The sequence below is a fragment of the Salmo salar genome, chromosome ssa03 (assembly GCF_905237065.1).
Source record: "Salmo salar chromosome ssa03, Ssal_v3.1, whole genome shotgun sequence".
NCBI lineage: Eukaryota > Metazoa > Chordata > Actinopteri > Salmoniformes > Salmonidae > Salmo > Salmo salar.
Genome location: NC_059444.1, coordinates 77,087,348 through 77,113,151, shown reverse-complemented (window position 1 = coordinate 77,113,151; position 25,804 = coordinate 77,087,348). Strand labels below are relative to the sequence as shown.

The following is a 25,804-nucleotide window of genomic DNA, read 5'->3' as shown; positions in this document are numbered from 1 at the left end:
TTAGGCCCAGGATCCTTAGCTTAGTGATGAGCTTTGAGGGTACCATGGTGGTGAACGTTGAGCTGTAGTCTATGAATAACATTCTCACATAAGTGTTCCTTTTGTCCAGGTGGGAAAGGGCAGTGTGGAGTGCAATAGAGAATGCATCATCTGTGGATCTGTTTGGGCGGTATGCAAATTGGAGTGGGTCTAGGGTTTCTGGGATAATGGTGTTGGTGTGAGCCATTACCAACCTTTCACAGCACTTCGTGGCTACAGACGTGAGTGCTACGGGTCTGTAGTCATTTAGGCAGGTTGCCTTTGTGTTCTTGGGCACAGGGACTACGGTGGTCTGCTTGAAACATGTTGCTATTACAGACTTAGTCAGGGACATGTTGAAAATGTCAGTGAAGACACCTGCCAGTTGGTCAGCACATGCCCAGAGCACACGTCCTGGTAATCCGTCTGGCTCTGCAGCCTTGTGTATGTTGACCTGTTTAAAGGTCTTACTCACGTCAGCTACGGAGAGGGTGATCACACAGTCGTCCAGAACAGCTGATGCTCTCATGCATACCTCAGTGTTGCTTGCCTCAATGCGAGCATAGAAGTGATTTAGCTCTTCTGGTAGGCTCGTGTCACTGGGCAGCTCGCGGCTGTGCTTCCCTTTGTAGTCTGTAATAGTTTTCAAGCCCTGCCACATAAGACGAGCATCGGAGCCGGTGTAGTATGATTCAATCTTAGCCCCATATTGACGCTTTGCCTGTTTGATGGTTCGTCGCAAGGCATAACAGGACTTCTTGTAAGCTTCCGGGTCAGAGTCCCGCACCTTGAAAGCGGCAGCTCTACCCTTTAGCTCAGTGCGAATGTTGCCTGTAATCCATGGCTTCTGGTTGGGGTATGTACATACAGTCACTGTGGGGACGACGTCCTCAATGCACTTATTGATAAAGCCAGTGACTGATGTGGTGTATTCCTCAATGCCATCGGAAGAATCCCGGAACATGTTCCAGTCTGTGATAGCAAAACAGTCCTGTAGTTTAGCATCTGCTTCATCTGAACACTTTTTTAGAGACCGAGTCACTAGTGCTTCCTGCTTTAATTCTTGCTTGTAAGCAGGAATCAGGAGGATCAGGACGCAGAGCTTTGTACGCATTTCTGTGTGTGGATTACAGGTGATCTATAATTTTTTTCCCTCTGGTTGCACATTTAACATGTCGATAGAAATTTGGTAGAACTGATTTAAGTTTCCCTGCATTAAAGTCTCCGGCCACTAGGAGCGCCGCCTCTGGGTGAGTGGTTTCCTGTTTGCTTATTTCCTTATACAGCTGACTGAGTGCAGTCTTAGTGCCAGCATCTGTCTGTGGTGGTAAATAAACAGCCACGAAAAGTATAGCTGAAAACTCTCTAGGCAAGTAGTGTGGCCTGCAATTTATCACAATATACTCTACTTAAGGCGAGCAAAATCTAGAGACTTCCTTAGATTTCGTGCACCAGCTGTTGTTTAAAAATATGCACAGACCGCCACCCCTCGTTTTACCGGAGTGTGCTGTTCTATCTTGCCGGTGCAGTGTATATCCCGCTAGCTGAATATCCATGTTGTCATTCAGCCACGATTCCGTGAAACATAGGATATTACAGTTTTTGATGTCCCGTTGGTAGGATATTCGTGATCGTACCTCGTCTAATTTATTGTCCAATGATTGCACGTTGGCGAGTAGTATTGACTGTAACGGCAGCTTTCCCAGTCGCCTTCTCCGGGTCCTGACCAGGCATCTGGCTCTTTGTCCTCTGTACCTGCGTCGCTTCCTCTTGCAAATAACGGGGATGTCGGCTCTGTGGGGTGTTTGGAGAATGTCTTGTGCGTCGCCCTTGTTGTAGAAATAGTGTTATTTGGATAGTGTTATTTGTAGAGTGAAATTTCTCAAGTCTAAAGGAATAGGATGAATTCTGTTCTCCCTCCTCAATCCATTTTTTCCTAGATCTAATAAAGGCTCCTTCTGCGTTTAATCTATATATATTATCCAGTTTATTTAATCTATATTTATTATCCAGTTTATTTAATCTCTATATATTATCCAGTTGATTTAATCTATATATATTATCCAGTTTATTTTGTAACTCAATCAGTTCCATCTTCTCCTCCCACCGAGAGTCCGGCTGGGGACCTCTGAAAAAGGCAAGTTATCATAATGATGACCTTTTCCTCCTCAGCTCTTGTGGTTTAAGCAAGATTACCACCATATTTTCTAAGGTATTTGGACACCTCAAATTTAAAGAGCTCCCAGATGTTTCAATACGATTTTTCTTCACAAGCCCTTTCCCAAAAGTGTGAAAGCAGATCTTTAACCTCAATTTTAACTATATCATTATTTAATAACGAGCTATTTAGCTTCCAGCATGAAGCTCTACCAAGGTTAGTATAAGGGGTAAATATTTTGATATCAATGTGCGAGGTGATTTGTAGATCAGTCAGTCGGCAGTCCAACACGGCCTGTCTTCCATCTGCTCTTGTAAACAATCACTGAAATATGGCGGTGTGGGAACCTTAACCCTGACAAAGGTTAAATTGATACACACCTTTATAGGGTTAGGGTTAAGGTTCCCACACAGCCATATTTCAGTATATATAATTTATCGGTGATATGAAAGATAAGATTCTTATGCTTCTAAAACCTTACTGCAAGCGATGCTAGTTAATGTTCAGACCAAGCGTCAGGGCTCTTAATAAACCCCACACAGAATACGCCTTCGCCCAATAACTCTTATGTGGGAGTCACGATGATCAAGGGCTTGTGGGGGACCGTGAGTGGATGCTACAGGACATCCAAGCAGAGGGTGGCGTAATTTCTTACACAGCGGCGGTTTCAGGTTCCGCACAGTGGGTAGCGACTGTTGCTGAATGCGAACGGCTGCCATTTTGATCTGAAATAACTAGGATCTGTATTTTTTGGCGCAATAATAAATGGTTTAACTTAGTAGATACAATAGGTTTTTGCTTTCAGTTTTTAGGCAAAATGCTTTCCGCAGCCCAGTTACTCGATGAGTTGATGGGTCGAGACAGAAACTTGGCCCCCGATGAGAAACGATGCAACGTACGCTGGGACCACGAGACCGTAAGTTAGCCACTTTGTTAGCTGTAGCCAGCTCGCTGGAAACAATTTCGTCCCGTTCTTGTTTTCAGTGAGTCGTTTTATAGGTAGGTAACTAGCAAACTGACGTAGATATTGTTGTGTTTGCTTAAACGTAATAGCTGGCTACCTACATGATGTTCGCTAGCTAACAGCATCCTAACTAGATATAAACCAACGACCGCTAGGGTCGGGTGTTAGCTAGTTAGGTAAGTTAACGCGTTAGCTACAATTGAGGACAGCATGTTCCTCCAGGCCCAACCCCCTGACCCACGAATCCGCATTAAACTAACGACCAACACTGTCCCTGTACTATGACTAGGTAGATCATGTTATATAGTAGTTAATGAGTAACTTCGCCAACGACAACATACGAGTTTGCTAATGACGGCTAGTTACAGGTCCACTGACAACTGGGCTAGCTAGCTTGCTAAATAAAAACAAGTGGGTACTTTTAACGTTATTTGCAGACATCAACAGAATGTGAAACCGTAATGGAGACAAACTAACGTTGGCTAGCTGCGAATTTCAGTCAATATTGACATTTGTATTGGCTCAAAGTTAGACATTAGCTAGTTTAGTAACCTTATGCTATGTCGTTGTCAATGTAACGTTAGCTAGTTAATCAAGTTGCATGAGTTTTGAGTCGAATCACATTTTATTGGTCGCATACACATATTTAGTAGCTGTTATTGCGGGTGTAGCGAAATGCTTGTGTTCCTAGCTCCAACAGTGCAGTAATATCTAACAATATAACGTTACACATCTAAAAAGTTATGTAACTTACAGTGCATTCGGAAAGTATTCAGACCCCTTGACTTTTCCCACATTGTTACATTACAGCATTATTCTAAAATTGATTAAATTGTTGTCCCCTCAATCTACACACAATACCCCATAATTACAAAAAAGTGTATTTTTGCAAATGTATTAACAATAAAAAAACGAACATTTACACAAGTTTTCAGGGCTTCTGAGTAGCGCACCGGTCTAAGGCACTGCATCTCAGTGCAAGAGGCGTCACTACGGTCCCTGGTTTGAATCCAGGCTGTACTACATCCGGCTGTGATTGGGAGTCCCATAGGGCGGTGCACAATTGGCCCAGCGTCGTCTAGGCCGTCATTGTAAATAAGAATTTGTTCTTAACTGACTTGCCTAGTTAAATAAAAAAATAAGTATTCAGACCCTTTACCCAGTACTTTGTTGAAGCACCTTTGGCAGCGATTACAGCCTCAAGTCTTCTTGGGTATGATGCTACAACTTGTATTTGGGGAGTTAATCCCTTCAATGCAGATCCTCTCAGGCTCTGTCAGGTTGGATCGAGAGCTTCACTGCACAGCTATTTTCAGGTCTCTCCAGAGATGTTCGATCGGGTTCAAGTCCGTGCTTTGGCTGGGCCACTCAAGGACATTGCGGCTTGTCATGAAGCCACTCCTGTGTCGTCTTGGCTGTGTGCTTAGGGTCGTTGTCCTGTTGGAAGGTGAACCTTCGCCCCAGTCTGAGGTCCTGAGTGCTCTGGAGCTGAGCGGTGCCTGCTTTCCCCCAGATGTGACGCTTGGCATTCAGGCCAAAGATTTCATCAGACCAGAGAATCTTGTTTCTCATGGTCTGAGTAAGAGATGCACAATATATCGGTGAACATATCGTAATCGACCGATATTAGCTAAAGATGCCAATATCAGTATCGGCCCGATGTCTAGTTTCACACCGATGTTTAAAAACCGATGTCAAAGCTGCCGTGCATATCTATATAATGTAGGTAATGACATAATGACACCACGTAAAATGTTGTGCAGCACAGCATCCCTAACCGAGCCCACAATGTCTGCTGTGTGGATCGAGCAGTCAACAAGTTGAGCAGTCATTTGAAAGAGTAAGACATTTTCTGTGAGACAACTCAAAGGCAAAATCCATTAAAGCCAAGATAATAGAATTCATTGCCCTTGACAATCAACCGTTCTCTGTCGTGGGGGATGTTGGCTTTCGCCGACTGGTCGAGCACCGGTACACACTACCAAGCGCGCTATTTTTCAGATGTTGTCCTGGAGTTACACAGTAATAGCGTCACTGCTATTAGCTTCACGACATACATAAACTTAGCAAAAAAAGAAACGTCCCCTTTTCAAGACCATCTTTCAAAGATAATATGTAAAAATCCAAATAACTTCACAAATCTTAATTGTAAAGGGTTTAAATACTGTTTCCCATGCTTGTTCAATGAACCATAAACAATTAATGAAAATGCTCCTGTGGAACGGTCGTTAAGACAGTAACCGCTTACAGACGGTAGGCAATTAGGTCACAGTTATAATAACTTAGGACACTAAAGAGGCCTTTCTACTGACTCTGAAAAACAAAGAAAGATGCCCAGAGTCCCTGCTCATCTGTGTGAACGTGCCTTAGGCATGCTGCTAAGGAGGCATGAGGACTGAATTGCAATGTCTGTACTGTGAGACACCTAAGACGGCACTACAGGGAGACAGGACGGACAGCTGATCGTCCTCGCAGTGGCAGACCACATGTAACAACACCTGCACAGGATCGGTACATCCGAACTTCACACCTGCGGGACAGGTACAGGATGGCAACAACTGCCCGAGTTACACCAGGAACGCACAAACCCTCCATCAGTGCTCAAACTGTCCGCAATAGGCTAAGAGAGGCTGGACTGAGGGCATGTAGGCCTGTTGTAAGGTAGGTCCTCACCAGACATCACAGGCAACAACGTCGCCTATGGGCACAAACCCACCGTCGCTGGACTAGACAGGACTGGCAAAAAGTGCTCTTCACTGACAAGTCGTGGTTTTGTCTCACCAGGGGTGATGGTTGGATTCGCGTTTATCATTACCCCAAGGCCTGTACTCTGGAGTGGGATCGATTTGGAGGTGGAGTGTCCGTCATGGTCTGGGGCGGTGTGTCACAGCATCATCGGACTGAGCTTGTCATTGCAGGCAATCTCAACGCTGTGCATTACAGGGAAGACATCCTCCTCCCTCATGTAGTACCCTTCCTGCGGTACCCTTCCTGCAAGCTCATCCTGACATGACCCTCCAGTAATGCAATGCCACCAGCCATACTGCTCGTTCTGTGCGTCATTTCCTGCAAGACAGCAAAGTCAGTGTTCTGCCATGGCCATCGAAGAGCCCGGATCTCAATCCCATTGAGCACGTCTGGGACCTGTTGGATCGGAGGGTGAGGGCTAGGGCCATTCCCCCCCCAGAAATGTCCGGGAACTTGTTGGTGCCTTGGTGGAAGAGTGGGGTAACATCTCGCAGCAAGAACTGGCAAATGGTGCAGTCCATGAGGAGGAGATGCACTGCAGTACTTAATGCAGCTGATGGCCACACCAGATACTGACGTTTACTTTTGATTTTGACCCCCCCTTTGTTCGGGGACACATTATTCAATTTCTGTTAGTCACATGTCTGTGTAACTTGTTCAGTTTGTCCAAGTTATTGAATCTTATGTTCATACAAATATTTACACATGTTACGTTTACTGAAAATAAACACAGTTGACAGTGAGAGGACGTTTCTTTTTTTTGCTGAGGTTACTATGGAACGCCGTTTGGGTGTTTGCGTGTCGAAGTTACTGTAGCGCTGTCAAAGCTGTACAAAAAAGTCTGCAAACACCGGCCACGAACGATGTTTAGAATACCGCGTTGGTAATAAAGCATAATTTGTTCGACCGCAGCTTCTGGGGTACCTAGCTAGTACCAATACATCCAGCCTGAAAACAATGACCAGTAGAAACTGCGGTCATTTTCATTATTCTTAGCAATGATTTAGGAATCCTTGTAAGTATTAGCTAGGTTGCCACTTGTTGTTTCGCCTATTGAAAATGAACATCAGTTCATGAAAAAATTTAAATAAATAGCTAGCCAACTACTTAACCCTGTTGCCACAGCTAACATTGTAAGCAGCCAGCCAGCTTCATCAGGATCGTGACGCTCGACCGGAATGGGTTATGTGTTGTGAAGCTAGCTACAATAAGGATTAGGCACACTAGTGGAATTTGCGGTTTTCCTTCAAAATAAAAGTATGCCATTGACAGTGACTCAAATGATAACAATAGTAGAATTATGCCATACTTTTATTTGAAGGCTAACCGCAAATTCCACTATTATGCCTAATCCTTATTGTGGCTAGCTTCACATACAGTGAGGGAAAAAAGTATTTGATCCCCTGCTGATTTTGTACATTTGCCCACTGACAAAGAAATGATCAGTCTATAATGTTAATGGTAGGTTTATTTGAACAGTGAGAGACAGAATAACAACAAAAAAATCCTGAAAAACGCATGTCAAAAATGTTATAAATTGATCTGCATTTTAATGAGGGAAATAAGTATTTGACCCCTCTGCAAAACATGACTTAGTACTTGGTGGCAAAACCCTTGTTGGCAATCAGAGGTCAGACGTTTCTTGTAGTTGGCCACCAGGTTTGCACACATCTCAGGAGGGATTTTGTCCCACTCCTCTTTGCAGATCTTCTCCAAGTCATTAAGGTTTCGAGGCTGACGTTTGGCAACTCGAACCTTCTGCTCCCTCCACAGATTTTCTATGGGATTAAGGTCTGGAGACTGGCTAGGCCACTCCAGGACCTTAATGTGCTTCTTCTTGAGCCACTCCTTTGTTGCCTTGGCCATGTGTTTTGGGTCATTGTCATGCTGGAATACCCATCCACGACCCATTTTCAATGCCCTGGCTGAGGGAAGGAGGTTCTCACCCAAGATTTGATGGTACATGGCCCCGTCCATCGTCCCTTTGATGCGGTGAAGTTGTCCTGTCCCCTTAGCAGAAAAACACCGCCAAAGCATAATGTTTACACCTCCATGTTTGACGGTGGGGATGGTGTTCTTGGGGTTATAGGCAGCATTCCTCCTCCTCCAAACACGGCGAGTTGAGTTGATGCCAAAGAGATCCATTTTGGTCTCATCTGACCACAACACTTTCACCCAGTTGTCCTCTGAATCATTCAGATGTTCATTGGCAAACTTCAGACGGGCATGTATATGTGCTTTCTTGAGCAGGGGGACCTTGCAGTCGCTGCAGGATTTCAGTCCTTCACGGTGTATTGTGTTACCAATTGTTTTCTTGGTGACTATGGTCCCAGCTGCCTTAAGATCATTGACAAGATCCTCCCGTGTAGTTCTGGGCAGATTCCTCACCGTTCTCATGATCATTGCAACTCCACGAGGTGAGATCTTGCATGGAGCCCCAGGCCGAGGGAGATTGACAGTTCTTTTGTGTTTCTTCCATTTGCGAATAATCGCACCAACTGTTGTCACCTTCTCACCAAGCTGCTTTGCGATGGTCTTGTAGCCCATTCCAGCCTTGTGTAGGTCTACAATCTTGTCCCTGACATCCTTGGAGAGCTCTTTGGTCATGGCCATGGTGGAGAGTTTAGAATCTGATTGATTGATTGCTTCTGTGGACAGGTGTCTTTTATACAGGTAACTAGCTGAGATGAGGAGCACTCTTAGTGCTCCTCATCTCAGCTCGTTACCTGTATAAAAGACACCTGGGAGCCAGAAATCTTTGTTTGAGAGGGGGTCAAATACTTATTTCCCTCCTTAAAATGCAAATCAATTTTATAAAATTTGACATGCGTTTTCTGGATTTTTGTTATTCTGTCTCTCACTTTTCAAATAAACCTACCATTAAAATTATAGACTGATCATTTCTTTGTCACTGGGCAAACGTTCAAAATCAGCAGGGGATCAAATACTTTTTTCCCTCACTGTATATGGGTCCGATCACCATAATAAAATAACTGTCTTATTTTTTTTAAATGTCCAACACTGTAGATGTGCGAGACATCTTTACCAGTGCTCATAGCATGCGTTATCGATGAATCGTTGTGACATATGAAATACGAGTGATATTGTAATCAATGTGTAAAAACTATGCAAAAAATGTACGAACCCGTTAAATTATTGTGACGTGCAGTCATATTCAGATCCTGATTGGTCAACAAGCTTTTTTGGCACGTAAAGACCCAAACGGCGTTCCATAGAAATCCTGGTTGAGAATGAAACGACTGAAGAAATGAACGACGAAACAGCACAGCAAGTACGTGAAATAGTTTTTGATGATGTTTTACTGGTAGTGGGGGCATACGTAAATGCTAACAAAATAATTATGGTGTGTGTGTAACCTTTATTGAACTAGGCAAGTTGGTTAAGAACAAATTCTTATTTACAATGACGGCCTACCCCGGCCAAACCCAGACGACGCTGGGCCAATTGTGCGCTGCCCTATGGGACTCCCAATCACGGCCGGATGTGGTAGAGCCTGGATTCGAACCAGGGACTGTAGTGACGCCTCTTGCACTGAGATGCAGTGCCTTAGACCGCTGCGTCCATGTGTGTGTGTTAACTATTTAACTACTAGAATGCTTAAAATCCTGCTAAACTTTAAAAGTCTTATCGGTATCGTTTTATTTGTCAAGGAAAATATCGGATATTGGTATCGGCCAAAAATGTCATATCGTTACATCAGTAGTCTGAGTCCTTTAGGTACCTTTTGGCAAACTCCAAATGGTTTGTCATGTGTCTTTTAATGTGGAGTGGCTTTCGTCTGGCCACTCTATCATAAAGGCCTGATTGGTGGAGTGCTGTAGAGATGGTTGTCCTAGAAGGGTTTTTTCAGTGACCATCGGATTTTTGGACACCTCCCTGACCAAGGCCCTTCTCCCCCGACTGCTCAGTTTGGCCGGGCGGTCAGCTCTAGGAAGGGTCTTGGTGGTTCCAAACTTCATCCATTTAAGAATGGAGGCCACTATTTTTGGGGACCATCAATACTAAAGACATTTTTTGGTACACTTCCCCAGATCTGTGCCTCGACACAATCCTGTCCCGGAGCTCTTCGGACAATTCCTTTGACCTCACGGCTTGGTTTTTGCTCTGAAATGCACTGTCAACTGTGGGACCTTATATAGACAGCTGTGTGCTTATCCAAATCATGTCCAATTAATTGAATTTGCCACAGGTGGACTCCAATCACATTGTAGAAACATCTCAAGGATGATCAATGGAAACCGGATGCACCTGAGCTCAATTTCGAGTCTCATAGTGAAGGGTCTGAATACTTATTTAAATAAGGTATTTCTGTTTTTTTTTGTGTATTTGTATGCAACATTTTCTAAACCTGTTTTTGCTTTGTCATTGTGGTATTGTGTGTAGATTGAGGGGATTTTCTGTTCATTTAATCAATTTTAGAATAAGGCTGTAACGTTACAAAATGTGAAAAAAGTGAAGGGGTCTGAGTACTTTCCGAACGCACTGTATGTGTGTATTACGTGCTAAATGGTTACCACTAAAAATATTAGAATTGGCATTATTACCAAAGCAAAGGTCACTAGCTACTAATCTTGTTCATCAGTGAGATTAGGCTAATCAATGTTTGAAGATGCATGTTTGATAGACGATCCATGTTGCAATTCCCAACCAGTTTGCAAGCAACATTTTTGTCAGGCCCGGCATTGAAGAGGTTTTGTGGCTTCAGTATTTCCCAAAATCATGCATCTGTTGGCTCACTAATGACGTGCCTTATCCTTTCTCCCTTCACTTGCAGACCTGTAAGTACTATCTCTGTGGATTCTGCCCTGCAGAATTATTCACAAACACCCGGTCTGACTTGGGTCCCTGTGAAAAAATCCACGATGAAAACCTTAGGAAAATGTACGTTTTACTTTTTTCCCATCACTTTTTGTTGTTTGTGTTATAATTAAGCAATAAGGCCTGGGGGGGTGTGGTATATGGACAATATACCACGACTAAGGGCTGTTCTTAAACTAGTATCACATGTCTATAACAGGTGTATAACTCCCTTTTCATCCCTATGTGCACCAGGTATGAGAAGAGCTCCCGGTTCATGAAGGAGGGCTATGAGAGGGACTTCCTACGCTACCTGCAGTCTCTCCTGGCCGAGGTGGAGAGGAGGATCCGCAGGGGCCACGCCCGTCTGGCCCTGTCGCAGGCCCAGCAGGCCGCAGGAGTAAGAATACCTATAGATATACTCAGTCAATGCCCATAGGTTCGCCACTATAGAGAACACAGAACTCAACATGGAAACCTAGGCCAACCCTTGTATTCGGGTTTGTCATGTTCATCAATGTTGTTAGATTATGCTGACTGGACCTTCTCTTTCTCCAGCAGGGGCCTGGTGGTCCTGTGGGGAAGAACGAGGAGAAAGCTACAGTCCTGACAGAGAAGATCGAGGACCTAGTCATGCAGGTGAGCTGCCTGGGTTTACCAAAACATTACATTCCACCATCGAGCACATATACAGTTGAAGTCGGAAGTTTACATACACTTAGGTTGTAGTCATTAAAACTCATTTTTCAACCACTCCACAAATGTCTTGTTAACAAACTATAGTTTTGGAAAGTCGGTTAGGACATCTACTTTGTGCATGACACAAGCAATTTTTCTAACAATTGTTTACAGACAGATTATTTCACTTATAATTTACTGTATCACAATTCCAGTGGGTCAGAAGTTTACATACACTAAGTTCACTGTGCCTTTAAACAGCTTGGAAAATTCCAGAAAATGATGTCATGGCTTTAGAAACTTCTGATAGGATAATTTACATCATTTGAGTCAATTGGAGGTGTACCTGTGGATGTATTTCAAGGCCTACCTTCAAACTCAGTGCCTCTTTGCTTGACGTCATGGGAAAATCAAAAGAAATCAGCCAAGACCTCAGAAAAAAAAAATGGTAGAGCTCCACAAGTTTGGTTCATCCTTGGGAGCAATTTCCAAACGCCTGAAGGTACAATGTTCATCTGTACAAACAATAGTACGCAAGTATAAACACCATTGGACCACGCAGCTGTTATACCGCTCAGGAAGGAGATGCGCTCTGTCTCCTAGAGATGAAGGTACTTTGGTGCGAAAAGTGCAAATCAATCCCAGAACAACAGCAAAGGACCTTGTGAAGATGCTGGAGGAAACAGGTACAAAAGTATCTATATCCACAGTCAAACGAGTCCTATATCGACATAACCTGAAAGGCTGCTCAGCAAGGAAGAAGCCACTGCTCCAAAACCGCCATAAAAAAGCCAGACTACGGTTTGCAACTGCACATGGGGACAAGGATCTTACTTGTTGGAGAATTGTCCTCTGGTCTGATGAAACAAAAATAGAACTGTTTGGCCATAATGACCATTTATGTTTGGAGGAAAAAGGGGACGTTTGCAAGCCGAAGAACACCATCCCAACCGTGAAGCATGGGGTGGCAGCATCATGTTGTGGGGGTGCTTTGCTGCAGGAGGGTCTGGTGCACTTCACAAAATAGATGGTATCATGAGGCAGGAAAATTATGTTGCTTCAATATATCCACATCTCAAGACATCAGTCAGGAAGTTAAAGGTTGGTCGGAAATGGGTCTTCCAAATGGACAATGACCCCAAGCATACTTACAAAGTTGTGGCAAAATGGCTTAAGGACAACAAAGTCAAGGTATTGGAGTGGACATCACAAAGCCCTGACCTCAATCACATAGACTATTTGTGGGCAGAACAGAATAAGTGTGTGTGAGCAAGGAAGCCTACAAACCTGACTCAGTTACACCAGCTCTGTCAGGAGGAATGGGCCAAAATTCATCTAACTTATTGTGGGAAGCTTGTGGAAGGCTACCTGAGACGTTTGACCCAAGTTAAGCAATTTAAAGGCAGTGCTACCAAATACTAATTGAGTGTATGTAAACTTCTGACCCGCTGGGAATGTGATGAAAGAAATAAAAGCTGAAATAAATAATTCTCTCTACTATTATTCTGACATTTCACATTCTTAAAATAAAGTGGTGATCCTAACTGACCTAAGACAGGGAACTTTTACTAGGATTAAATGTCAGGAATTGTGAATCTGATTTTAAATGCATTTGGCTAAGGTGTATGTAAACTTCCGACTTCAAATGTACATGGACCCTACACTACCGTTCAAAAGTTTGGGGTCACCTAGAAATGTCCTTGTTTTTGAAAGAGAACCACATTTTTGGTCCATTAAAATTTAAATCGAATTGGTCAGAAATACAGTGTAGACATTGTTTGCTTTTATTTTTTTCTTTCAAAAGCAAGGACATTTGTAAGTGACCCCAAACTTTTGGACTGTAGTGTACATGCATCCATCATGTGAAGGCCTACATTCATGCAGGACACATACACTGGAGTGAGTAAGTTGTTTTCTATGACAACAAAGTTGCCGTTTGTATGTGCTGTGTTCAGATTGAGGAGTTGGGCTCTGAGGGCAGAGTGGAGGAGGCCCAGGGGATGATGAAACTGGTGGAACAGCTAAAGGATGAGAGAGAGCTGCTCAGCTCCACCCCCTCGGTGAGTTACTCCCGGTTCTTTCTCACTCCATCAGCATTGATCAACTCAGTTATCTATTTAGTAAGCCTTTTGTATGAATTCAATACCGTGAACTAAACCTGGGGATGAATACATTTTTGGTTGAAAGTGCTGTAGTTCTAAAACTAAAAGTCATCCTGGTTGATTCCAGACGATTGAGACCTTTGCGGCCCAGGAGAAACAGATGGAGGTGTGTGAGGTGTGCGGGGCGTTCCTCATTGTGGGAGATGCCCAGTCCCGGGTGGATGACCACCTGATGGGCAAGCAGCACATGGGCTACGCCAAAATCAAGTCCACCGTGGAGGAGCTCAAGGTAAGTCCTTAGGTTTGAAGGATTGTTCACTCCCAAGTCAATGTGTGTTTGTCAAGATTCCATATATGCCATTTGTTGTACTGTATGCTTTAATACCCATGAAAAGGAAGTATAATTTAATCATTTTGACTGTTGCTGTTTTGAAAGACCAGTATGTTGATATTGCTGATAAAGAAAAACATTTGGTCATATAATTGAATTGTTGTTGATAAGTCATGAATGAATGATTTTCTGTTAAGGAGAAGTTAAATCGGCGATCCGAAGACCCCGCCGGAGAAGACAAGGGAGAGCTAGAAAGCAAGGACTGGGAGCGTGAGAGGGAGGAGAGGGAGACTAAGCGCAAGTTGGAAGAGGAGGAGAAAGAGAAGGAGAAGGAGAAAGAGCGTGAGAAGGAGAAGGAGAAAGAGAGGGAGCGAGTGAAGGAGCGGGAGAGGGAGAGGGAGCGAGAGAGGGAGAAGAGAGGAAGGAGGAGCCACTCGAACAGCCGCCACTCCAGCCGGGCGTCGGACCGTAAGAGGAGTCGTTCCCGGGAACGCCGGCGGTCCAGGAGCAAGGAGAGGGAGCGCAAACGTAGCAGGTACTGTACTGTATGGCACGTAGACTAGTACTGTATGGCACGTAGACTAGTACTGTATGGCACGTAGACTAGTCTTATGGCTGATTCACACTATAGGCCGACCCCCAAATGTACTGTGCTGGCTCATTCATTTTCCTTTCAAATTGTCTTTTCCAGCACGGTCCGAGCGACTATGGTGGATGCTTGACCCATAACTCTAAACCGGGGGAGGGGGTCTACTAAGCTATAAGGAATTGTGTTAAGGTCATACCAAAGATCATTTTGCTATTTGATTTGGTATTTTAAGACCCCTTGTATCACACCTTTTTTTTATGTTAAGAAACGTATTTGATTAAAACATTTTTTGGCCTTACTGCTATTAGCCTATACAAACGCATTGAATAACAGATTCACTACATGGAAGAACAAATAGTCCCAAAAAGACATCTAAAGGAAGTTTGTTCTGAAGTGTCTGTCCTACATCTGAGAGATTATTATTATTTTTTTTTTTTTAAACATGTATTTAACCCCTTATTTTTGCCAATTAACAGTCTCCATATATACTTCCATAAATGTTTTCAACTGGTACGGGTGGTCCTTCAGACCAGTCTTGAGGCCTGTGGGCGTCTTAGAACAGAACAACAGACATGTTCCTGAGAGTCTCACCTTTACATATTAGTGTGTACCCCAAACTGTTTGGCCGCTACAGACAGAAGTTGGCAGTTTGGCTGTAATGACTTCTGACGAGTCCCAAGACGCTTGTGGGGATCGTAGAGCAAAACGGAGAACACCATCGTGTTCATGCCAGTCTCATCTTTCCATAGAGGAGTCATAATAGTTCAGATGCTACAGACGATTTTGTGAGAAGACCGATTTTTAGGGATTCTCATGGTCTGACAAACAGCGCTCTAGCTCTGTCACCTTTCACCACAGATGGGATGTCTCATGGTCTGACAAACAGCGCTCTAGCTCTGTCACCTTTCACCACAGATGGGATGTCTCATGGTCTGACAAACAGCGCTCTAGCTCTTGTCACCTTTCACCACAGATGGGATGTCTCATGGTCTGACAAACAGCGCTCTAGCTCTGTCACCTTTCACCGCAGATGGGATGCCTCATGGTCTGACAAACACCGCTCTAGCTCTGTCACCTTTCACCGCAGATGCGGAAGTGTTACATAGGCGGATGCAGTGGATTGAGACACATCCATTGCAAAAACAACATATCTACCTTAATCTGAAATATTTTTCTGGAGATATTATTATTCTAATTAGTTTTCCGTGGGGTGCGGACATCGACTTTAGGGGGTTAACCAGCCCAGTACAGCTCTGCCTGGCCCTATAATGTTAATCAGGGATCACAGTTCATGTGTTTGTGAAAAACTCTCACTCGTTGAAAGTTCCACTGCTCTGCTCTTGAGTGTGTCGTGGATTAACATGTGTCCTGTGTTTTCCACAGAAGCCGGGACAGGGACCGGGAGAGGCGGCGCAGCCGGGAGCGTTCGGACAGGAAACGGCGCTCCCGCAGCCGGGAGAGGAAGAGGTCCCGCAGCTCGGAGCGCAAGTCTCACCGCCACCGGAGCCGCAGCCGGGACAAGGACAGGACGTCCAGAGACAAAGGTGAGACATGGGACAAGTTGGCACATTCAAACACATTTAGAATAATCACAACTTAGATCTTGCAGGTTTCTTGCAGCAATAGCAGGGTTTCTTTCTGAATCTAAAAGGTGGTGGGCGTGGTCCATCCGTCGGCGTGGCTGAATTTTAGAGAACATTTTAGAGGCGGTGTAGAGAAATGTTTGAATTTAAGTGAATTTCTTAGTTATCCACATTTCCCCATTGAGCTGCTAGAAAATGTTTGTTTTAAAGCTAATTTCCTGCAATTCTATTCATTTTGCCATTGCTAATGCTGTGTTCTTTTACTCAAACATAAAATCAATACTGCTAAATTCATATATATATTTTTTTTATTCTCCTTTCTTTTGGTGATTGTTAAATCTCAAAGACTAAAAAAATGATTATTTATTCTAAATACTTTATCTGGTTTGTTGTTTAAGTTTACACTGAACGCGGTTTCCATCCCTAAAATGTATAAAATAAATATAGACTTTTTTACACTGTTTGGACTTAGGTGGCCTGAAAAACACTTAGGCGGCCCGCCTAAAGATTTAAATGGCAGAAAAATCTCTGACTAGACCTTTTACCCACGTTTGGTTGAGTGACTCCACACTTGTGATTGAGCTGGTGATGCAACAACATTTGGACCATAATGCTCCTTACTGAATTCACAAGTGTGATCTGAAGTGTGTCCTACTCTAGAAGTCTTTGTCATGACTCTGTTTCCTACCTCCATCCCTCCCAGAGCGTAAGGAGCCGGAGGAGAGGAGGAGCAGCTCCAAGAAGGACGAGGTGTTAGAGGAAGACAAGCCTTCCTCTGACGTGGCCAAGCCTGGGCCCGTGGAGGCTGAGGCTCCTGCCTCCACTCTGGGCCTGGCCCTTCTGGCCAGGGTCAACGGGGCTGCTCAAGACGACCTCCATTCTGAAGGTGACACTCAGTCCAATTAAAACTGATCTGATAGGACCTCAGATCAGGCTCAGGTAAGTGCGCCCTCCCCCGTCATCCTGGCTCTCAAAACACACACCCCTCCCCCATCTTCCCTCTCAAACCTCCCCTCCTGTTCTCCTCTCCCCCTGTTTACTTTCAGTTCTATTGCCTTTGATTTGTATGTTGTATCTTTACCCTGTTGTTTTGGATATAGTGCATCGTAAGTATGCACTGAAGATGGAGCTAGACCGATGATGAGAGAAGAAGGTAGAAACAGAGGTCACAAAGCCCAGAGGGAAAGACCAGTGTAGTCCTGAAAAACATACCTGGAGGTACCCCTCGTTTTGTATCGGTTATATACATGCATACATATTATATATCTCTATATTTTGTCTATTGGACAAAAATCTCTTCCAATTTTAAATCCAAGCATTTCTTTCTGCCTGTATTGCCTCTTGTATATTTTTTTTCTCTTCAGTGATGGTGGCAGTAACCATGTCTTTTCATTTGTCGATTTTCATAGCCTATATTGAACGTATTACAGTGACTGTTTGTCTAGATATGTGGACATGTATCCACACATAGACACTGCATTTTACAGATACTTTAAAAGTAAAGTGAAGCTATATATGGAAGGATCCGTACTATTTCTTTGACCTACTGAATGCACAGTCTAAAACCATTTTTTTCTCCCACTGCCATGGATATTGTGTTCTATATACAGCTCACTGTTCTCTGATATGCATTGTATTGTAACACAGTGTGTTGGTTAGCATTGGGCTGGTGATGGAAGGGTAGGGGTTAATGAATGATTGCAGCTGACTTCCATACCTCACACAGCGTTGGTGTTGAGTGAGTGAGCGACCTCATGAAAGAAAAAGGCAAATTAATAAACCCTCAAGGATCAAACTGTCAAACTATTCAGGTACTCACCCAGGTACTCCTTTCTCTACCCACATCCATTTCTACTGAATGCTGTTGCCTGTGAGCCTACTGCTCTTTATCATGACTAAAGCTTGATGTGTATTGTTTCTCCTTTGTTTTTTTGTTTTTGTTTTTTTCTTCATCTTTTAAAGGTGTTGTTTTTGTGAAGTATTTATTATCAGGAAGTGATGATGATGATGATGATGATAAGAGGTACAGGTCAACTTGTTTGATATCCTCCAGCTGTTTAATTTAATTAGATTTGATACTTATTAGTGAACCTGCCTTTCAAGACTTCATTGACTTTGAAAGTGTACCAATTTATATTATTTACATGCTGTTGATAGATTATATCTATCATCCAACTAACATTCCTCAGTTTAGGTTTGTCTACAGTTCATGTTATGGTAAAGGGGATATCAAGCAGGTTCCATAATCTCAAAATAGGATGGTTAAAACTTTTAAAGTTGAGTTCTATTGCCTTATACTGTGTCCCAAACTGAGTGTGAAGAGCAGGGTGGCCATCGTCAGCTAATGTCCACTAACATTAAAGAGCTGTTGGAGAAACGTCCACACAATGCCACGATGTTCCCTGCTCCAAAAATGCTATTTAGTTTTCCCCAACGTTTGCTAGTGTTAGTTTTAGTTTATTTTCCAGTTCGTTAGATTAGTTACCATTCCTCTATGTGACATGTCTGTAGGGGGATTTCTATGAATGCGAAAGATATCTGTATGTATAGTTGATGATAACAGCTTGTGGCTGCTACAAGTTGTGTTACCAGGATCTTTGCTAATGTGTCACCTCTTTGACCGTTTGTGCACCCCAGGGGACGCTGGGAAATCTGGAGGAGGAAGATCTGAAGACCACCTGTCACTCCACCCTGAACCTGTCTCTGCGCTGCTTAAAACAAGGTGAACCACAGATGTAGTGGCTTATTAAAACAACAGTGACATCTGAATCACAACAAAAGACACGCGTGTGTAAAGGTGTCCTCTGTCTTCCTGTTGTTGTTGTTGTTGTTGTTGTTTTGAAGATCACATTTTTAGCGCAGGACCAGACAGTCTTCATTCAGTTTTCCGTTGTATTTCTTTCCTTCATCGTTTCTGATATAAAGGACCTTGTCTAGTAGCTGCTGAGGTAGAATGGTATATTAAGGCTTTTATCTATGTTCTGTTTCTCATGCAGTTTTTATGACAAATAAAAACCGTGCTTGTTTTGGTTTGTAATGTCAGGTTTCCACTCTTTCACGGTTCGACCTTTTTGGGGAAATCAGTTGTAAAATCAGTTTGGAAAGTGTTTGTACAATGTTAGTCAGGAGCATCTTTCTCGCCTTCCCACCCACCAGATCTCACACCCACTGACTGATCTCTAGCCCCTTACTGTAAAATATAGTGAGATTTAATTTAGCTTTTTTTGTTCTGATTTTAAACCTGTTCATCTTGATCAATAAAAAGAGCTTGAATGATGTCTGTGGATTTGTTTGACTCTTGTGTTAGGAGTGCTGATTTAGGGTCAGTTTTGCCTTTTAAGTCATAATAAATAAGAGGTTGGAACTGATCCCGACAAATCAGCATTTCTACTCTGAGATGCTTTGTGAATACAGACCCCGGCTCATTAGAATCTACTTCAGAGGATGAGCCCCACTGGGTCTGTATAAAACCTAGAGATTTTCATTAATCAACGGTAGCTGACTCTCACCCCATCTTTGTCTCTATCACTTGCACTGTCTTTTTGGGGTGGCAGGTAGTCTAGTGGTTAAGCAACTGACTAGGTATTCCCTGTCTACCATCCAGCATCAAGATAGGAGCTAGATAACTGAGGGAGTTTGGTCTGATTATGGTCCTAATAAGGATACCTTACCAGCCTCTCGCTCTTCCCTGGATCACACTTTAGGGCCGACCTGAACCCCACTGTGCTGGCTCAGATATTGTCTTTTCACACTCCTTTCCAGCACGGTTCCAGCAACTACAGTAAATGTGTAACCAGGCCAGCCCAGTAGCCTACAGTTGGGCTTGGCTCAGTCTGGCCTTTTTTATTTGTGTGATTTCGGCTTTTTAGTCTCGGAACGGACCATGTCAACCCAGCAGGCAATTAGACAACGCAGCAGGCGATTCCTGATCAGAGCAGTGTAATTAATAATTAAGGGTGGTGGGGTCAGTGTACAGGCTGGGTTTGTGCCTGCCTCCTATGGCTGGTCTGAGTAAGCACTGGAGCCCAGCCAACTGCTTAAGGATTAGTGCCAAGGTCTAAGTGATTGTACTGGGTGTAGACTGCACCTGCCTCTTCCAGAGGGGAATTGGGTCTAGGGCTTGGAGTTTTCCCAGGTCGGGTCTTGTGGTCAGACGGAACGTTTTAGCCCGACTGATGATAAATCGTGATTAGGGCCAGAAGGTTTCCCTAACCAAGTGACCTGCAGGCCATAAAGTATTAGAAATTAAGAATATTTGATTAAACAATTCAAAACCGTATATAATAACACATATTAAACACTGATAGCAATGGTTTTATCACAGAGACAAGGGCCGGAATCATAAACTCAGCAAAAAAAAAGAAAAAATGTTCAGGACCCTCTTTCAAAGATAATTTGTAAAAATCCAAATAACTTCACAGATCTTCATTGTAAAGGGTTTAAACACTGTTTCCCATGCTAAACAATTAATGAACATGCACCTTTGGAACGGTCGTTAAGACACTAACAGCTTACAGACGGTAGGCAATTAAGGTCACAGTTATGAAAACTTAGGACACTAAAGAGGCCTTTCTACTGACACTGAAAACACCAAAAGAAAGATGCCCAGGGTCCCTGCTCATCTGCGTGAACGTGCCTTAGGCATGCTGCAAGGAGGCATGTGGACTGCAGATGTGGCCAGGGCAATGAATTGCAATGTCCGTACTGTAAGACGGCGCTACAGGGAGACAGGAAGAACAGCTGATCGTCCTCACCGTGGCAGACCACGTGTAACAACCCCTGCACGGGATCGGTACAACCGAACATCACACCTGCGGGACAGGTACAGGATGGCAACAACTGCCAAATTCTGGCCCTAATTACATTAAAATGCCAATCATTTTATAACATTTTTGACATGTGTTTTTCTTGATTTCTTTGTTGTTATTCTGTCTCTCACTGTTCAAATAAACCTACCATTAAAATTATAGACTGATCATTTCTTTGTTAGTGGGCAAACGTTCAAAATCAGCAGGGGATCAAATACTTTTTCCCCCTCACTGTGTATATATATATTCTGTTGGTGGTGAGAAATGTGTATAATAATTTAAAATGAAAAACTCGTGTTGAATCAAGTGTTTTTTGTATCAGTTCATAAACCATGGTTTATGCAATGCGCCTTTTAAAGGCATTGTATTCTAGGTAAACACTGCAGATGTGGCTTGGATTGACTCCAGGCCAAGGTTGTAAATTTGAAGACTGAAATGTCTTGGTAAATCTCCCATACAGGTTCTGAAGTCTGGCCCTACTACATTGGCCCTGGTCCACAGAGGTAAAAGCTTTGGCTGACTCTCCCCTGCTGCAGCACAGTAGAAGTGGTGATGAGAGCAGGTGTGCTGCAGTTTGGAATGGAACGTCAGTATCTCTTTCAACTTGTTTCACTGCTATGCTTTAACCTCGGCAGAGTATGAGTAAATAGTATTTAAATTCTGTTTTAGTGGTCAGATCACTGTTCTCCAGAAAAAAGTAAAGGACCAAATTGCATTGCTGTTGTAAAACAGCCTACATGTAAATGTGATGTCACAGGAGTTTTACCAGCCCAGAGGCTCCAATGCAACTCCTGTTTGAAGTGGTTGTGTTTGTGCTGGTTGTATTACCCAATATTTGCAGCAGGGGTCAGTGTGCAACTGTCTGCGCTGTGTCACTTTCACCCCAAAGGCTTTAGATGTGCCAGAGCATGAGAGTGGAGTGTGTGTGTCTGTGCTAGTGAGTGTCACACAGTCATTTACACACACACTGGAGCATTGAGAATAAGATCACTGACATTTGACCAGTGTCACACACACACTACTGTATGTCAATAGCCTGGTATTTCTCCCACCTTAACCTTTCTGCATGTTATTAGGACCCTGGTATTTCTCCCACCTCAACCTTTCTGCATGTCATTTGGACCCTGGTATTTCCTCAGGGAGAGGGGCAGAATGAAAGAACAGAGAAAGAGGGAGAGGGGACAGTCATGAACAAGTGAAAATGACAGGGAGCGATAGAAAAACAGATGGAGAGAGAGTCAGCCGGATGTGAGGCATAAATAACTTGAGTGAAAAAGGATAATGGGGATGGATGGTCATCACTCTCTGCCTTCCCTCTTTCCCCTCCTTCCCTCCCTCTCTCCCTGTCACATGCACACACATAGTCAGTAGTGTACAGGTGAAGGTTGAGTGGGAGAGCCGTCCATAGATTGTATCAGAGGGCCATTCATCAAGTGACAGTAAAAGCAGTAATGCGTTGTCACTCGACTGTCTAATGACCCTGACTCCATCACACACACACACACACACACACACCTACTATGTCACCTGCCAGTCATCTAGTAGTGAGGCCAGAGGACTCTCCTCTAGAGTCATGTATTACATTTTGTCTGAGGCTACTACCCATTATCACATATCATTATCACTCTCATTATCACTTGTGCCTGTGAAACAGCTGGCCTACTCTTGCACATAAAAGGCTTTTAAAACCGACTGACAGGTAAGATGTTCCATAATGCTTAATTTATTGTAAAAAGGCAGGATAAACCAGGTAAAAAGGACAAAATGGATGGCTAAAATTGGCTCACCATACACATACACAATAATCTCTCAAACTATAACACACCCTCTGTTAAAAAGCGGTTCCTTCAATAATTAGGTCTGAGGGACCAAACCTGTGTTGAAACAGCTACTCAATTAACTAGCGAATCAGGAGCTACATAACCGGTTAACACGGAAGAGGTGCAATTGACATTGTAGCTATAATATTGCATGGAATAATGAATGGTTAACATGATAGGGATTCTGCATACATTTTGTTTTATCCAATAAATAAGCAATAGACACAATTAAAACAATGTCCTTGTAGTGAAAGACTTACTCCTTCACACTTAGTACTGTAACGCATGGTGGATAGAGCATGAAAGTACACCCTCTCAGTCTCTCACACACACACACACACACAAATGGGCATTATCACCTTCGTTATTACCACTTAATACCATTAGTACTGTAACATAATGGTGGAGTGAGACTTGGAGCAGCAGAGAGAGTCCTCAGGACACCAGGTGATGGTAAGAGGCTGTAGGTGATGTTTACTGTACTGTACCTCTGTCATAGTAACACAGCAGAGGAGACTGGTTACAGAGGAGACTGGTTGCAGGGGAGACTGGTTACAGAGGAAACTGGTTGCAGGGGAGACTGGTTGCAGAGGAAACTGGTTGCAGGGGAGACTGGTTGCAGAGGAGACTGGCTGCAGGGGAGACTGGTTACAGAGGAGACTGGTTACAGAGGAGACTGGTTACAGAGGAGACTGGTTGCAGGGGAGACTGGTTGCAGAGGAGACTGGTTACAGGGGAGACTGGTTGTAGGGGAGACTGGTTGCAGAGGAGACTGGTTACAGGGGAGACTGGTTGTAGGGGAGACTGGCTGCAGAGGAGACTGGTTACAGAGGAGACTGGTTACAGGGGAGACTGGTTACAGGGGAGACTGGTTGCAGGGGAGACTGGTTACAGTGGAGACTGGTTGTAGTGGAGACTGGTTGTAGGGGAGACTGGCTGCAGAGGAGACTGGTTACAGAGGAGACTGGTTGTAGGGGAGACTGGTTGTAGGGGAGACTGGCTGCAGAGGAGACTGGTTACAGAGGAGACTGGTTGCAGAGGTTAGATAAGAGTGTGTGTGGTACTGTTACTACTGCTGCCCCCCCCCCTCTCTCTTTCTCCTTCCCTCCTTCCCTCTAAGCAGATGGCCCCTCCACAGGAATCAGGCCCCACACAGGCTCTGAGTAAAAGCCCAGCAGCTCTCTGTTTCTCTCTCCTCCCTCCCTCTTTCTTTTTTCATTCGCTTTCTTTCTCTCTGTGTGTGTTTTTTCTGCGTTTGCAGTCCTGCCTGCCTAGCCATAGCTCCAGAGCCAGGAGCTGCGGAGGCAGAGAGGGAGGAGAGGCAGCAAGTGAGTGGAGTCCAACCCAGCTTCAAAGCCTCGTCGTGGGCTTGATGCTCAGGATGACATCCTCCCTCATGCCGCCTCCACTCCTCTCACAGAGCACAGGAGAGAGAGGGATGGAGAGAATAAATGAAAGAGTGATAATAGGAATGAAAGGGGTGAAGAGAAGGGAGAGAGACATTTGAGAGAATGAGAGTTGGATGAGAGAATTCAGGACTGACAATGAAAGGATGACTGCCTACATCACTCTCAAAAAGCAAAGGGAGAGGAGCGAGGGATATGGAGAAACAAATGGAGAGAGGATGTCCTCACTTCCACCCACCCCATCAGGAGAGAAGAGAGAGGGATGGAGTGAGATGAAGAGGAAAAGGAGTAATGCAGAAAGAGGGGGATGACTAGGATACAGAGAGATAGATAAAAATGATAAGCAAATACTTCAGAAACACAAACTGAATGCCTTGCATGTCATTTTTTTTAAATCACAGAGATTAGAGAGATGGGAAAAAAACAAGAGGGGAGTGGAGAGGGAATGATGGGTTGAACTGCCTGCTCTCAGGCAGGGAGGCCTAGCTGGGTTTATGTGTAAATGGTTGGATGTGTTATTCAGGTGAAATCTATTTCACCTCACCAGAGAGGCTACTGACACACCAAGGAGCTACCGAATCATACTCCGCCAGCGCAGGGAACACTGTCTCCATGGCAACCCCTCAAACTGACCTCCCATAATCTGTACCATAACAACCAGCTGATGCAAAAACCCAAACATGACGGTAAAATAAAAATAGCACAAACACTAGTCTCCCTCTCATTCTCTCAGACAGAAGGATAAGTGGACAATAACTAAGAAAGAATGCACATTGTTAAGCCCACTGGGTCAGTTAAGTGCGGTGCTGACAGAAAAAGTTATCCCAAACTAAATTCACTGCAGCATATCTGGAGTTATGTGTCCAAATTACCACACCTCACTGCAGGTAGGAGCAGAGTAGTAAAGTGTTATCGAAATGAAGTTGCAAGTGTCACTGCTCTACTTCCATGCTTACCTAGTATTTTTGTAAGGATCAGAGGATGTCTGTGATATTCAACCAAAAGTCATAACCAGATCATTTATAAATACTGCCCATGCACCTGTTTTTAACACTAGCCATGGAATGCTTCACATCACTTTTTGAATGACAACACTGCAGTGTAATAAACAATGTTATATGCAGAAGTCGAAACCAGACAATTTATGAATAGCCTACTGTCCATACCCTCACAGTCTTCTCATTACAAGTGCTTGATTGATGGAATATAACCATGATTCTCTTAGCTGTGAATCAGGATCGATGATCCCATCCAGGGTCATGGCTATTGATCACCTATCACTTCTGGTGGTCACTGATTGATATCAGGACAATCCAATTAGTCAATATTGATATGAGATTCTTCGATCAAACCATTAAAGCAGGGGTCGGTAACAGGCAGCCTCGAGCCACAACTGTCCCAAATGATTTGTTTTTGGACCCCCAATGTTTTGGGGGATTTTAGTTTTTGGTCAAAAAGACTGTAAAATCACCCGTAATTCATCATAAATATATATATATAATTTAGAAAATCTGTTTCCAAGTATTCCCACAAATTAAAAGAAGAGATATGAGCTTGTGTCTCAATGCAATCAAGGTATGAAATTATTGTTATTTTCAAATACAAACTCTTTTTGGGCTTAGTTGTGGTCAATTTGCAGTGTGCAAATTATTATAATTATTTTCTGGACCCCGACCACCCACTCCAACCAAAATCTACCTGCGGCTGAATCTTGCCTACCTCTGCATTAGGTTACACATCAAACCACTAGAGGTTAGATTAAACACCAAACCATTAGAGGT

General features: G+C 43.7%; 1 protein-coding gene across 4 annotated transcripts; it reads left to right on the top strand.

The window, feature by feature from the left end:
• Positions 1 to 2,800: 2,800 nt before the first annotated feature.
• Positions 2,801 to 19,267, top strand: LOC106601739 (luc7-like protein 3). Of its 4 annotated transcripts, none has more exons than XM_045715482.1 (10): positions 2,801 to 3,092; positions 10,684 to 10,790; positions 10,962 to 11,106; positions 11,268 to 11,345; positions 13,340 to 13,444; positions 13,614 to 13,775; positions 14,015 to 14,352; positions 15,790 to 15,950; positions 16,693 to 16,928; positions 18,627 to 19,267. In XM_045715482.1, exons 1-9 carry the CDS (start codon positions 2,994 to 2,996, stop codon positions 16,893 to 16,895), a joined length of 1,398 nt encoding a protein of 465 aa, XP_045571438.1. In that variant the 5' UTR covers positions 2,801 to 2,993; the 3' UTR covers positions 16,896 to 16,928; positions 18,627 to 19,267. The 4 variants fall into 4 exon arrangements, with proteins under 4 accessions (XP_045571438.1, XP_045571437.1, XP_045571439.1 ...); XM_045715481.1 differs by having other exon boundaries at positions 11,265 to 11,345; positions 14,018 to 14,352; XM_045715483.1 differs by having other exon boundaries at positions 11,265 to 11,345; positions 15,793 to 15,950.
• The last annotated feature ends 6,537 nt before the right edge of the window (positions 19,268 to 25,804 follow it).

Coding starts and splice junctions, on each gene's coding strand:
- LOC106601739 (XM_014194094.2), top strand. CDS start 2,994: ATGCTTTCCGCAGCCCAGTTACTCGATGAGTTGATGGGTCGAGACAGA. Junction 13,776..14,014: donor CCACCGTGGAGGAGCTCAAG/GTAAGTCCTTAG, acceptor TTTTCTGTTAAG/GAGAAGTTAAATCGGCGATC. Junction 15,951..16,692: donor CAGGACGTCCAGAGACAAAG/GTGAGACATGGG, acceptor CATCCCTCCCAG/AGCGTAAGGAGCCGGAGGAG.